At 48.1% G+C, this 14,155-nt stretch overlaps 1 protein-coding gene across 4 annotated transcripts in view; it reads left to right on the top strand.

The window, feature by feature from the left end:
- The first annotated feature begins 471 nt into the window (after positions 1-471).
- The window catches only part of LOC119431184 (TNF receptor-associated factor 5), a 48,733-nt gene continuing 35,049 nt past the window's right edge, over positions 472-14,155 (top strand). For 2 of the 4 annotated variants that reach the window (XM_037698654.2, XM_049656784.1), the window contains exon 1: positions 699-827. Coding sequence is in view for 2 of the 4 variants with exons in the window: in XM_037698994.2 (XP_037554922.1) it covers positions 534-827; positions 3,154-3,846 (987 nt within the window). In the remaining 2 variants the exon portion in view is untranslated. Of the gene's footprint in view, positions 828-3,153; positions 5,992-14,155 lie in introns of those variants that run through there. The other 2 variants (XM_037698994.2, XM_049656783.1) reach the window with 2 other exon arrangements.

The raw sequence follows: 14,155 nt of genomic DNA, 5'->3' as shown, positions 1-14,155 counted from the left end.
TTTTCTTTCTGGCTGCTTTCACAAGCAGCGCTTTTTTTTTTTTTTCTTTTTGCAGCGTTCATTTCAGGAACCACCTAAAGAAGTTAGTGCGCTGCCGTGTGTCATCGGCGCAACTCCTTTCGGCAAAGGCTCCTTCGAAGTAACAAAAGGCGTTTCCTGCAAAGGACTTTACTTTTGCCCGTGTGTCAGGGGTATTAATTGCTTCCTTTGCAGCGTACGCCACGTATTGTGTACTACGTACGCATGTGCTGCGTACGCCCAACTAAAGCTGTCTGTTATCACGATAACGCCCGCAAAGTACGCCGGCAGAAATATCAAGGAAGTAACAAACAGTACCGGGGGAGAGTGGTGCGCAACGAGAAGTTGGGTTGGGGGAGGGAAGCGGGTGGTCTGGAAGCTGTTATCAACTCTGCGTAGCCATAGCAACCGGTTTTATCGCAGTTGTCGAGCGACACCCATCCGCCGGATAGAAAGGCCAGCAAAGGCCGCTTCGTCAGTGCAGGATACCAAACGACGAAACCCAGCCGCCTGCTATGCCGGATCCAGGATCGAGGGCGGTGTATATGCTGAGCGGGCATGCCACCGCAGGCGTGAACTGGCGACCGACGCGGTTCGCTGAAGACTTGCCACAGCCGCGCATTTGCGGCCTCTGCTGCACGGTTCCCAAGAGGACGGTGCTTCTGCCATGCTCCCATTTCCTGTGCGATTCCTGCAACGCGGCCAGAGATAAAGATGGCCGCCGCGTGTGTCCCTTGGACATGAAGGCATTCGAAGAGGACGAGTGCTCGTGGATTGACTTCCCCGCCAAGAGAGCGAGCAATCTCAAGGTGAGTGGATAGGGCCCTAATTCTGCGCATGACAACGAACGACAATCGTTAGGGACATAAAGTAGATCATGGCTTCTAATGTTTCGAAACCTTTGCCTAAAGCAAGGCTTGTTTGCCTTCTGAAGGGGTTAATTGTCTTTGTGGCAGAGGTGTACGCCGGAATTGCACGCTGGAAGGTAGTTTCGACACCGGTTTTAAAGAGAAGGTTACTTTGTGAACCCTCCCAAATATTCCTGGCCGTTACTGCTGGATGTGCGGGTGGGCGCGGCTGCGGCTGCTGTCAAGCGAAGTATATTTGGTGATATATGCATAAACGTTATGTCGAGCTACCCACCTTGTATGCTGACCATGTAGGTGGAGCTTTGTTCAGCGCAACGCCAAAAAAAAAAACTTCCTACATAAAATCTTAATATATGTCCGCGCACAAGGGTTTCTAAGCACACTAATCCGTGAATACAATGGTGATTTATATTTACCAGAAATCCTGTTAGTTAATTTTTATTTAGTCGCTCAGTATGTGCCACTGCGTTCTGGGTCAGTCCTCCTTAACGGGAATGTCCCAATATGCACGATTCCTACGTAAAATATAAAGGTATAATGCCGGCTCACAGGTCGCTGAACATACCGATCTGTTAATAAAATAGACATTTATATTTCGCGAATTCTTCGATTTACTTCCATTGACTTAGCAGTCTGGTATGTGTCACTTGATTGGTGTGCCTGTTCTCGGCCAATCCGCCAGGACGGGTATGCCCCAGTGTGACGTTAGAGGTACAGAATCACTGAATGTTGCATGATACGTGTCGTATTTTTCTAGGGATACTCCTGCCATAGCGCTCGCCGTAGTTGTACGCATCGCCGTTAGGTTGTAAAGTACTTGATTAACCTCGGGGCATCAAGAACTTGGTCTCTGAAATAAAGTTTATTCACTCTGAACCGCTTTGTTTTAGCCCCGTTCAATCTTCTTATATTTTTTAATGTTTGAGTAACACGCGATATGATTTTCGATCACCTGCCGCCTACGACAGGGATAACAGTTGAGATTCGTCAATCAGTTGAATGGGATCTTGACTGAGTTTAAGCGCTATTGACGACGGGTGCTGATAATTTTGATCAACGACACACACGCCGGCGCAGAGTAAGCGAACGAGCAGGCCAGCGAATAAGGACGGACGCAGAGTAAGGATAAAGCAGGCCAGCGAGTAAGGATGGACGATGTCGCACACGCAATTTCGAACGCGCTCGCAGGGTTTCCAAACTTATGGGCACGACTGTACGTGACATCGGCTAAGGAAACAACGTAAAACTTGAGCTATAGCTTCGATGAGGCCTTGGCTCGTCCTGTGCTGCTGAAATTATCGAATGCAAGGCTAACTAGGGGGCGCCGATCGAGACACGTTTGTTCTTGGCCTGGTGCTACCGAAAACTTAGTTCCTGATAGTTCCCTAGAACGAAAGCAGCCGCTGCCATGTTGTTTTATGCATGAGAATGCCAGTGCTTGCGCGCGCACACGCGCCTTATCGCGGACGAAGTCGTTGCACATACATTTAACGACGATGATAGGCGCATGGTCGTACCATCGTTACAAATATACCACTGCAAAGACTAGAATTTAACGGGTTAAACCAAACATAAGGCCGTTACATTACCCGCCATGGTGGCGTAGTGGCTTTGGCATTATGCTGCTAAGCCCGAGGGTGCGGGATCGAGTCCCTGCCACGGCGGCCGCATTTCGATGGGGTCGAAATGCAAAAATGGCCGTTTCCTGCGCATTTCGGGTACCTTAAACACCTCCTGGTGGTCGAGATTAATCCGGAGTCCCCTAATACAGCGTGCCTAATAAGCAAATCGTGGTTTTGGCACGTAAGACCCCAGAATTCAATTCAATTCAACCGACACCGCACTTTCCAGACACTCTTAACAAAAGATAGTGCTTTACTGCACGTCCTATAACTACACATAAGGTTACCATCGCAACAAATTAATCAGTGACAATAGCAAAATTTATGTTCACAAGAAGTCGTTTCGAAAGCCAGACAAGGAAATGGGCAGGACTGCTAACGTTAGCACGAAAGGTACTAATTCGGCGTCCCTTAATAACCTCTCTTCAGCCACGCAAATGTACATTTGCAAGCGTAGGACATTCGCGATCTGTGCATTTTTTCTTCCTTTACTGAGATATAATCGCCACGCTCTGGATGTGCTTAAGTCTGACCCACATTGCAATGTTTACGTTTGGATATTGGTTCTGCTATAGTCTGCGAGTAACGACGCTGCGCGCGTATTAGCGTTAACGCTGAGTTTTCTTGTTTCCGTTAATGTATAGGTTCACTGCTGGAATGAAAGTGACGGCTGCGAGTTCGTGGGCACAATCGAAGCTGTATTGCAACACTACGAAGGAGAATGCGCTTTCCACTCCCTCCAGTGTCCGCGCTGCGAACAAAGAATGCCGCGGTCTCACCTTGTAGTACACTATGTGGCCGGATGCTCCCGCAGGGATCTCTCTGCGGACTGTGCACAGTCGGATGGGTGTGATGGTTCATTGCCCTCTCGCGGCGTGAGTGCCAGAGTGAATGAAAGGAAGCCTTTTTTGACAGATCCATGCAACGACCTGCCGTCTACTCGTCATAGACAATTGAAAGAACACTTGGAACTATCCAAAGCATCTGACTCTGCCCATTTGCAGAATATCAGCCGTGTAATCAGTGGATTTGATAATAGATTGCAACAGAGTATGGAAAGCATGGAGGCCAATATCTCCTCCATGCTTATTCGACAGCTGAACGCCGGCCTGAGTGAACTCAAAGCACTTCTCGGAGACCGATGCAGTGATGACCTGACCACGGTTCAGAGCCAAATGAACCAACTCGTTGAAGAATCAAGGGCTCGTGATGCCGCCCAACTGCAGGAAATCCTCTGCGCGCTTAAAGATTCGGAAAATAAATTAGAGGCAGACGTCGACCGAGTTGAGACGAATCTTTCTTCGGCGCTCATGCAGCAACTGCAGGTCTCTCCATAGAGTGCTTGAAAAGGCCGCTAGTGAAGGCGTTTTGGAGGAAGGAAACAATCGGTGGCACCTAGAGAAACAGCTGATTCTTCGAAAGGTCGAAACCTTCACCCACGAATCCCTGCGCGCTCTAGAATTACTACAACAGCGGATTCAGTTGCCTGATGGCCAGCCGTGGGTTTCGCGTGTTGCTAATTCTATTGTTTTGGGACATTGTGCCCCGTGGAATTACTTCCCTAATGGTAAAATGTACGTAGTAACAATCGGCAATGCTGAAAAAATGCTTACCTTACATGCACTCGAACTCACAATCATAAATAAGTGGATATGTAGAGATGTACATGTTAGGATTGTTTTTTCCGTTTCTGGGGTTCTATCTCGCTTATACGTGACTGTAGATGTGACTGAAATGTTGAAAAACTCTAGATTTCCATTCGGCGATGTCACAGTAACAATGCTAAACAAGTACACCGACAAGAACCTTGCTTTCGAGAAATTTTGTCAAGTTCAATGCCGAGCGTGCGAGCGCACAAGAGGTATTGTACATTACTATCACCGTTTCGGACTAAACCGAGAAAACCTCGCTGCAGACGGCGTCATAATTGACGGAGAAATGATGTTGCAAATTGATCTTCCAACAGAACGCCGCTGAATTCCCTACGTTCCTTCAACCTGCTGTTGGTGCGCCCACAGCCATTCCATGCACATTAATCCCAAGTTAACTTTGGAGTTCCTACCTTACCTTTGTCACGTGTTCTGCATCCGTATTAAGCGGCCAGCGTTTCGCGGACGCCTCGACACTTGGTCTAATCTGCGGAGAGAATATTTGCAACAATGATACGTGGCATACAACGTGCGGGTGAAATGACTTCTTCACATAGCGAGTTCTTCTTTCGAGGGGCCCCTAATCAAACATTTTCATAGCAATGTGAGTGTGTGCTATGCCATCGGCAAAAGAACTACACAAATAAAGGGCTCTTAGCACTGTTGAGAATTCGCAGAGGTGAACTTACTGTCGTTCTGGATTGCCGCGCATGTGTTTGTAATATATATGCTAAGAATTCATGAATAAATTGTGTGTGATCGAGTGGACTAAATTCAACAGACGTAAACTTTTTCTGGTTTCTTGAAGTTTGCCGCTATAGTGCGAAGTTACTGTGGTGTGTGCGACACGGTGCGGTGGATTGAGACTCTGATATGTGTGGTGCGCGACGCGGTGCGGTGGTTGGAGACAAGAAGCAGAGGACATGTAGTGCGCGCGCCGAGGCCAATTCCGTGCTGGATTGAAAGACGACAACGTTTAAGAACTGCGCGTGAACACGCGGCGCAAGAAGAGAAATAGCAAAAGGAAAAGACATCCAATCGCAAGAGAACACGGAGCTTAAAGTGGCCAATGAGAAAACGACAAATCGGCCAGAGCGGCAGAAAAGCGATCCGCACTGGCAGAAGAGGGGAGAGTTCCAGAAGCGGCACCAGGAGAGAAGGTCGGCCACCAGACCGGGGGTTGAAGACGGGCCGTCGGGTTCCGGACCGGAGCCACCAGGACTTTACCCGACGGGGCCTCCTGCCAACCCGTTCCTGGGAGTCGCCCCTCTACCTTATCGTCAACTGCTGCCCGAGGCCGGCGAGCTTCTGTGCCCGTGGGCAGAACGTGAGCGGTAGGGCTACGGGCCCGAGTTCCACGACCAGCTGCGTGGCCAGAACGCCGTCGCCATCTGCCCGTGCCGCCAAGACGTCTGACCTCCTCCAAGCCAGAGCTGCCACGCTCCAGTAGCTTGTCCGATGGTCCGCTACACCGACTTTTGGTGAGACCGAAACGGCTTCTCTCGTCGTCTCGTCTCCGCTTCGCCGCATCGAGACTGTAGTGCGCACTCACACCCGCTACCTGCCCGAACTTGCGTGTTATTAACGCCATCCTAGCCCTAAGTGCGGTTCTTGCCATGATGTCTTTTTGAGTGTTTATTTTATGGTTTTGTTAGTCTTGTAGTTTTATTAAAAGTTTCTGTGTGTTTTCCAACAAACGGCTCTCTCCTTTCCACAATACACGTGACTCAGTCCCTGTCTTTCCTGTATCAATTTCTCTTTTCCAGTCAAGAATAAAGAACGTTTAGTCAGTGTTTGCATTCTTGATCACTTCGGCTTGATTCCGAGGACCTTTCGAGAACATTCTGTCGTTGGCGGGTTCAAGGTGAGACCAGCGAGAATCAAGATAAGAACGGCGAGTAAACTATAGCGCACAGATTGTGCACTATAGTTTCTGACGCACCTGAAAAAATTCTACTACATGTCGCCGTTGCCTGTTACAATAAAGAAGGATCGAGTGCTTGTCCGTGAGAGCCAAGCCACATCTGACAAAAGGAACTTGTTTGGTGACGGGGCGATGCTAAGGCTGCAGGCTAATGGCATATTCGAGTGGTCGTTTCATAGCGCTCTGGCCGTGCTACAAAAGAGGTGAAACAGAACTTTAAAGCTGTATTACGACAATAACCGGGTGTGGAAGTGATGATCCGGCTTCGTTATCATCAGAGGAACCCGTTTATGCGAACGGTAACACTTAGTAACTGTTTTACATGACCTTCATAGCGCTACCAGAGCGCGCTAACACGACCACCCGAATATGCCATCAGTCTCAAGTACAGTTGAAAAAGAGCATGAGCGACACCTCGGAAACGCCCATTGGTGAGGTCTGCAGGCGAGTCAAGTTTCCGTTCGGAATCTGTGTCCGACACCGCGCACCATAGAGAGAGAGGAGAGATTGGGAAGGGCGCGAACAGGAAACGTGGGCATGGGGGAGAGAAGTGTTTCAAGGACGCCTATTGATGGAAGCGTAGGTCTCTGTTATCAGCGCTGCCACTTAAAACCCCTATATATAAAAAGTAGCGCCATCCACTTCCCTCCTCCTCCGTTCCACTATCGCGCTCGGCGCGACCAGCGCGATCGAGGTGCGATATCAACAGTGGCGCCGACTGCGTCGGGCCTGCCGTGGCAGACGACAGCTAACGCGCTACCAGACTAAATCCGAGGAAAACTTGGATCGCGCCCTGCGGAGAAGTTTTTGAGGCGCGATTTTGCTTCGTCAGTCAGTAACTGGTCGTAATAATGCCGTTTTGGAAGTAGCAAAGCGACGATGCGAGGCGGCGCAAATATCAATTGTGCAGCAAGCGTTTGCGCACGCCGGATGGTAAACAAAAAAAAGCCTTTTGTCCTCGCCTTGTCGGTTGCGGCAACTTAAGGCGCCGCAGCATGCCATCACAACGAAGTTCCTGTCCCTAACACGTTTGATCCGCTTGTGCGTACAGCACTTTCGTTAGAGTGACCTAGAATATGGGAGAGTGTCCAAAGTGCCGCGCGAATGCATGGGAGGAGCGAGGACCTTTTTGTGTGAACTCCCGCGCCGCGGCGCTGCTGTACTGGACCCGTGGGCTTTCTCCGCTGCGGAAGCCGCGCCAAGCCGGGGTTCGTCTGCTACGAGCCTGATATTTTCGTTGCTATTAGCCAACATCGCGATAATTTGGGATATATATAAATACCACGTCACCGCAAGGTAATACCGCAGTCACTTACCGCACAGACAACGCGTTTGCCGGTTGTGAATACGGGTATTTTGTCTATTTCCTTCTAGCTCGCTTGGTCCGCGCTTACGCGGCTGTTTGAGTAACGCATTCCGCGCGCTTACTTCATTTAGTTATGCGTGGAATGAGCAACGTGAACCTGCTGCAGAAGAAAATAAGCTGGAGACCGCGATAATAACCAAGAGAGCGTAGCAGATATGGCTAGCTCATGCTAACGCTTTTACACCCTATCGTTTCCTTTCATTTATTTATTGCATTCGATTTGCTTTACAAGACTGCATCCCATGCTCTGTTTTTTTTTTCTTTATTAAGGCGAGATCCTTAACTGGGCTCTTGGGAAGCGGAATGTGTCTGTTGGCCGATGCCGCGGTACCAAAAAATAAATACAAACCGCGTAAATCTCCCGGGTCGTTCACTTGGTATAATATATAGCAAAGTATAGTGTGTAAAGGCACTAATGTGTGGCTAAGATGACTGATGAGTCATGGCATTAGTAACTTGACATACTTGCACTCACGTCACGATTAACGATAACAATATGACGTGTGGTCATATGACTACGGCCAGAAATCCCTCTGATGCTGTGGGTGTGACGATAAAAACGTGTTGAATGTCAATCTCGATGTCAACGTGTTCAACTTGCCCATATATCATGAAGAACTGAGAACACAGGTAAGGGGTAATAATAGTAATGATAATTTCTGGGGTTTTTCACCCAAAAATCACAATATGGCTATGAGAGACGCCGCAGTGTAGGGCTCCGTTAATTTAGACCACCTGGGGTTCTTTAACGTGCACCTAAATCTCGGTACACGGGTGTTTTATGCATTTCGCCGCCATAGAAATGTAAGCCACCGTGGCCGGGAATCGAACCCGCGTCATCGAGCTTAGCAGTACAACCTACCAAAGCCACTAATAAGCTATAGCACGGCGTGTATAAGTAAAGGGTACGCGAGAAATATACGCGGCAAAAACAAGACAAACCGAAATAAATGAAACGCTAACAGTGCAACATTGTATACGTATGCCTCATTTCATAATTACGAGCAAGCGTCAGAAAACGAACATGATGAATTACGTATGTGCAACTCGTCTTTCGCCTTCTTGTGTTGCAAGAGCGCAAACACTAAGCGAATTTTAACATAAAAAAATTAAATTATGGGGTTTTACGTGCCAAAACCAGTTCTGATTATGAGGCACGCCGTACTGGGGGACTCCGGAAATTTAGACCACCTGGGGTTCTTTAACGTGCACCTAAATCTAAGTACACGGGTGTTTTCGCATTTCGCCCCCATCGAAATGCGGCCGCCGTGGCCGGGATTCGATCCCGCGACCTCGTGCTCAGCAGCCCAACACCACAGCCACTGAGCAACCACGGCGGGTTGAATTTTAACATGAAAGTAACTTTAGGAATATTTATTGCGTATGCTCGCTGGTTCGTACACAGCAAATATATTTACTGATCACTAACTACGTACTTGTAGTTACGTAATGAAAGAGGCGACAAATCACCAGAACATAACCTTTTCATTTTTTGCTGTTATTGAAGGTAACTATTTTAGGGATATGTAAAATCAATAGCGATATTTGTAGTGCATCAAATGCAGTAACTTTCAAGACGATTTTCCACTCAATATAATGCAAGCACAAACATCGTCATGCGCCATGAAGGCTTGTTAGTTTACGTAAAAAATCACACGTTACACAATAACTATGATATAATGAGAAGTCACATGTTGGTAATTTCACGGATTCACGGATTATTAAAACAAGGCTATTGCAGTAATAACCTTTACATAACAAATTAGTAAATGGGTAGGCCAGTAGTACCTATCTATTCATTTCAATGTCGAAAAATAAATATATTTGTTTAGCTACATTGGCTGGATCGAATGGCTTTTCTTTCGAATTTCTGAATTTGAAAAAAACCTTCGCTCACGGTGAACCTTAAGTTACATCATGCGCGAAGTTTGTATTGAAGAGATAGCGCACAGCAAGAATTGTTCGTGCACGCAATCTCTGAAACGAAATATGCCAACAATATTGCGGCGTTAGGGCCGTCTTTGCTCTTTCTCTTGCTTCCCTTACATCTTCTCACACTGCTCTGTTCATAATAAAATATTGTCGTGGCTAAAAAATATTCGAAGAAATACATATGCATATAGCTGTAAACCACTACTGACCATGAGCGAAAAGCGCGTAATGGTGAGCGAAGCGGTCACTGCACGCGCGCAAGTATTTCACTTGACTGCGCGAGTAATTTACTAATTTACTCTTATTCTTGCAAGCATGGTGCTATTGCCCGCGTATCCATGCGAATAACTTTTCTTTTTTACGTTCTTTCCTTGCGCGGGCTCATTTAGCGCGTTTCTACGCACGCACAGTTACCGTAATACCGTTCCCGAACTCTACCACCAGAGCTAGGCCGCGCTGATTAGTCATGATACGTTAGTTCTTGCTTTATATTGCTGCCCATGCCCTAAAGAAGCGCTCAAACATGGGTGAGCTCCATGCAGCACCACACTGTTGAAGTTAAATAGAGTTTAAGTGCTTTGTGTGGAAAGTGAACGCAAAAAACACAGCGCGTAGCAGACGACCCTCGCTTCCCGCGCGCTTCGCGAGCGCGAGAAGCCCACGGGTCCGGAGCAGCAGCGGCGCGGCGCGGCAGTTCACAGAAAAAGGCCCTCGCCGGAGCCGGCGCTTTGGTAGGGTGGCTAGGGTGGCGCTTTGGTAGGGGCTTTAAAGCCCCTATATTTATAAAAGTAGCGCCATTCTTAGATCTTGCCGCCACCGCGCTCACCCCGGCGCTTCCTCCTCGCCCTCTCTTAGCCGCCTCCTGTCGCCCCAGCCTCCTCCGCTCCCCCATTGGCCAATCCGTGTCACGTGGAAGTTCGCGTCGCGCTTTTGTATATTTTTTTTCTTTCCAGCGCGCTCCGACTGCCATTCTCGGGCCTGTGCGACGAAAGTGCTGTACGCACAAACGGATCAAACGTGTTAGGGACAAGAACTTCGTTGTGATAGCATGCTGCTGCACTTTAAGTTGTCGCAACCGACAAGGCGAGGGCAAAAGGATTTTTTTGTTTACCATCCGGCGTGCGCAAACGCTTGCTGCACACTTGATATTTGCGCCGTCTCGCATCGTCGCGTTGCTACTTCCAAAACGGCATTATTAAGACCAGTTACTGACTGACGAAGCAAAATCGCGCCTCAAAAACGTCTCCGCAGGGCGCGATCGAAGTTTTCCTCGGATTTCCTCTGGTAGCGCGTTAGCTGTCGTCTGCCACGGCAGGCCCGACGCAGGCGGCGCCACTTTCGATATCGCGCCTCGATCGCGCTGGTCGCGCCGAGCGCGATAGTGGAACGGAGGAGGAGGGAAGTGGATGGCGCTACTTTTATAAATATAGGGGTTTTACTGCCACTGATGCCTGCGCGCCATCTGACGATGTTATGTGCCTTCACATGATTGCGAGCACGGCCTCCGGGACCGGCGCGCGCGGCGGCGTTGCTCCGGCCGTCCCATTGGGACGGAGAGGGTGCAATTGCGAAAAGGGGCGTTCACGCTCGCGCCTCCGACCCCTCGCTACGGCTCCGCGCGAGGCGATTTGCGCCACCTTGAAAATACCGCTCTACAAGAAACCGAGAAAAGTTGTGCGGGACAAAAAGGGGGCGCACAAAAGCACCGATGGCTCCTGTCGCTATTTTTTTGCGGGGGTGGTTGCTTAGGCTAGTGGTAAGTTTGCGCTCCAGCCTCTGTCGATATGGTGCTGACCGAAGCGAGTACACTCAAGAGCCAAAGTTCGCGGAAAAAGTATTTCCGTGCGCTCAAGCGTAGCATGGCAATGGAAAGCCTACAAACGAGAGAAGGCATTCGAGCTCTGTTCGAAGGAATGCCACCTGACTAACGAGGCTACGCAGATCTTTTTTTTTTTTTTCGCGAATCCGCAGCCCGCAAACTTTTGTTTATGACTTACAATGAGCTTGATCACATGGCTACTTGTCAAAATACGCTTCGGAAAGCGAAAAATAGGACGACTCAGAGCTTGGAAATGGAGAGCTGAAATCGCGGCAGTCTTGCATCTTTGCATGCTCAATGCAGAGTGCAGTGTATTGGACTTGAAAACATTTTTTTTCTTCAGGCTTTCATTTTCCCTTCGAAGCCTTTGCATGACATCATTGTTCCTGAAAAGCTACACCCTCAAGCGGTTTATTTGCTTCACATCTGAATGCTTATGTGGGACCATGTCGTCGGTGGTTTGAATTGGGCATTCTATTGAATCGGCTGGGCGCCGATTTCCACTACCTCGGTGGTTAGCCTGCCTGTCACTGGCAGCATGACATTCCAGCAAGCTATCACAACTCGGGGGATGGCAGTTCCCAAAAGGGAAAAAGCAGATGATGGCTGTCTTCATGGCCCCCTGCTATTGCACAATTTGCTTCACTGTCGCTGTTCACTGTACCCATAACACCCTTTGTTATAGGAACTGTGCACAGTGGTCGTTCCCGCTCCAACTTTCGCCTTTTTTTTTCATCTTTTTTTTGTATCTACCACTGCATATAGCACGGGTAGCCATGAAAAACACTGGAGACGGCATTCCGCTTCAGGTGCCGGGTCTTGGCGGACTCAAAACAGTAGTTCGTGCCCAAGAAGTGCAATGAGCCGACGACGCTACTGGCGGAGCTGCCATTGGGAAAGCAGTGTTTCTTGGATATGGCTTTAAGCCACGCTTGCCAAAGAGTTTCATCCACTGGAAATTCGTGTAAGCTTAGATGAAGCCTTTTCTTGGTGCTCAACTTGTAGCAGGGCACGCAGCAGTACGGCATGTTTCTGAAAAATATAGTAAATCACACGCGGAATCTCAGGCGAGATTGTAAGAACGAATCACTTGCCTCAAGCCAATGTGGTACAACAACGTGAAAATAATTGTGAGAACATATATGCTAGTCACACAGGGCCTTCAGCAGCAACACTTCCAAGTAACAGAGTAGTTCGAGGCTTAAAGGAGAAACCACTTCTGCACCACTGATGTATCGCGGGAACTTCACCATGTGAATGTTACGCGCGTGCAAGGGCGCCGAATAATTAATTTGGCAGGTACATCAGGCCGGAGAAAACGTACTGCAAGATTATTATTAGCACCATGATGTCTGTATATTAAGACTTCTGTGAACACAGCGCTCGGCCCGTGAACGTATCCACACCATGACCACGGTGATGAAATAAGTTTCTTTTGGAAGGGAAGAGCGAGCGCAAGACTAACCAGCGTGGTCGGAGAAGCACTTAGGCACAGCGGAAACTCACTCGCCAGGATGCATGTCTCAAGGCACATGCAATGCGCCAGACAAGTCGCGTAAACATCCTGCCTATGCGTCAGCACGCCCCCAGCAGAGGGGTTAGGGAGCCTACATGCAACACCGTTTTAGGGTGGGGACAACAGCAACATTTTGACCACTATTTACCGCCAAATTTGGTGGGTAGCCATTTTGGTGCACAGTCTTTCTGCCTTTTTTTTTGTCACGCTCTGATGTACTCATGTTGGCACGTGATCTATTAAATTTCTTTAATTTAGTCTTGCGCCAACGCGCACAAGAAGCCTGCATATACATATTTAATATACTAGATGTCTTTACGCTTTATTTTAACATATCAAACTTACTTTTCTATTGCACGTCATGCGACACATATAAAGCAACAAGTTTTTATAAAGCACGATGGCGTGCTCGTGGTAGGATTATCTCACGCCAAGAATGTGAACAGCATTAAGCATTGTCGTTGTCTTCCAGTTGTACATAATATATAAAGGGTGCTTTTCGAAGTGTGCTGTAATAAAGACTGTCCTTGCTAGTCTGTTTAACTAAAACGTATACGTGCCGTGTACGGCGCTCAGACGCGCCATTTGTCTCTGGCTGCTGAGGCCAAGGTTTATTAAAAGAAGTCAATTAATTTGACATCACCAAGGGTTTCGGGAAGTGTGGTCTGTCGGCTGGTCTTTCGCCATTTTGGTCCCCAAAATTAACCCGCCAATTTAGCTGGTGGCGGCAAGTGCCCTTACAAAGGCTGTCACCACCCTAAAACGGCGTTGCATGTAGGCTCCCTAAGATGATGATTTATTGGCATCCCCTTTGAAACGGGGTGGCGACAAATAGTCACCTAGCCTGCTTGATTTAATCAGGTATACTACACATGTTCTTTATCTAGCATTTTTGTATACCTTATCTTTCTTTTTCAAAAATTTAGCTTGTACCGCTGCCTATGATTTTAAGAGATCAGGTCGTATCCATCTTTTCCCTGCTTTTTTTCCACCAGTACTCTAATCGTCTCTTGCTGATCTCTACGGCTGATCTGTTTATGTTTCCTTCCACTTTAAACCCAAGCGCTTCTGGGAGTTGCACGTTACCTACGGTTCTCGCTGGGTGGATCCCGTCGCATTCCATTAGGATGTGCTGAGTGGTCTCTGGATCTTTACTGCAGCATACACATGTCTCATCTAGTTCCGAATATTTGTTCCGATATGTTTTTGTCCTTAGGCAACCGGCTCGAGCCTCAAATAGCAAGGCACTGCCCTTTGTGTTATCGTACAGATTTTCCCTTCTAATTTCTTTCTTCTCATTCTTGTAAATCTCCATTGTCCTTTTCGTTTCCATTCTTTGCATCCAATTCACGGTCTCTATTTCTCTCACTTTCTTTCTGATGACCCCTGGTTGTCTATTTACAGTTTCGATTATCCTGTACTTGGTTGCCAACTTCCTTG

The sequence above is a fragment of the Dermacentor silvarum genome, chromosome 10 (assembly GCF_013339745.2).
Source record: "Dermacentor silvarum isolate Dsil-2018 chromosome 10, BIME_Dsil_1.4, whole genome shotgun sequence".
NCBI lineage: Eukaryota > Metazoa > Arthropoda > Arachnida > Ixodida > Ixodidae > Dermacentor > Dermacentor silvarum.
This window is presented reverse-complemented; position numbering and strand designations above follow the sequence as displayed.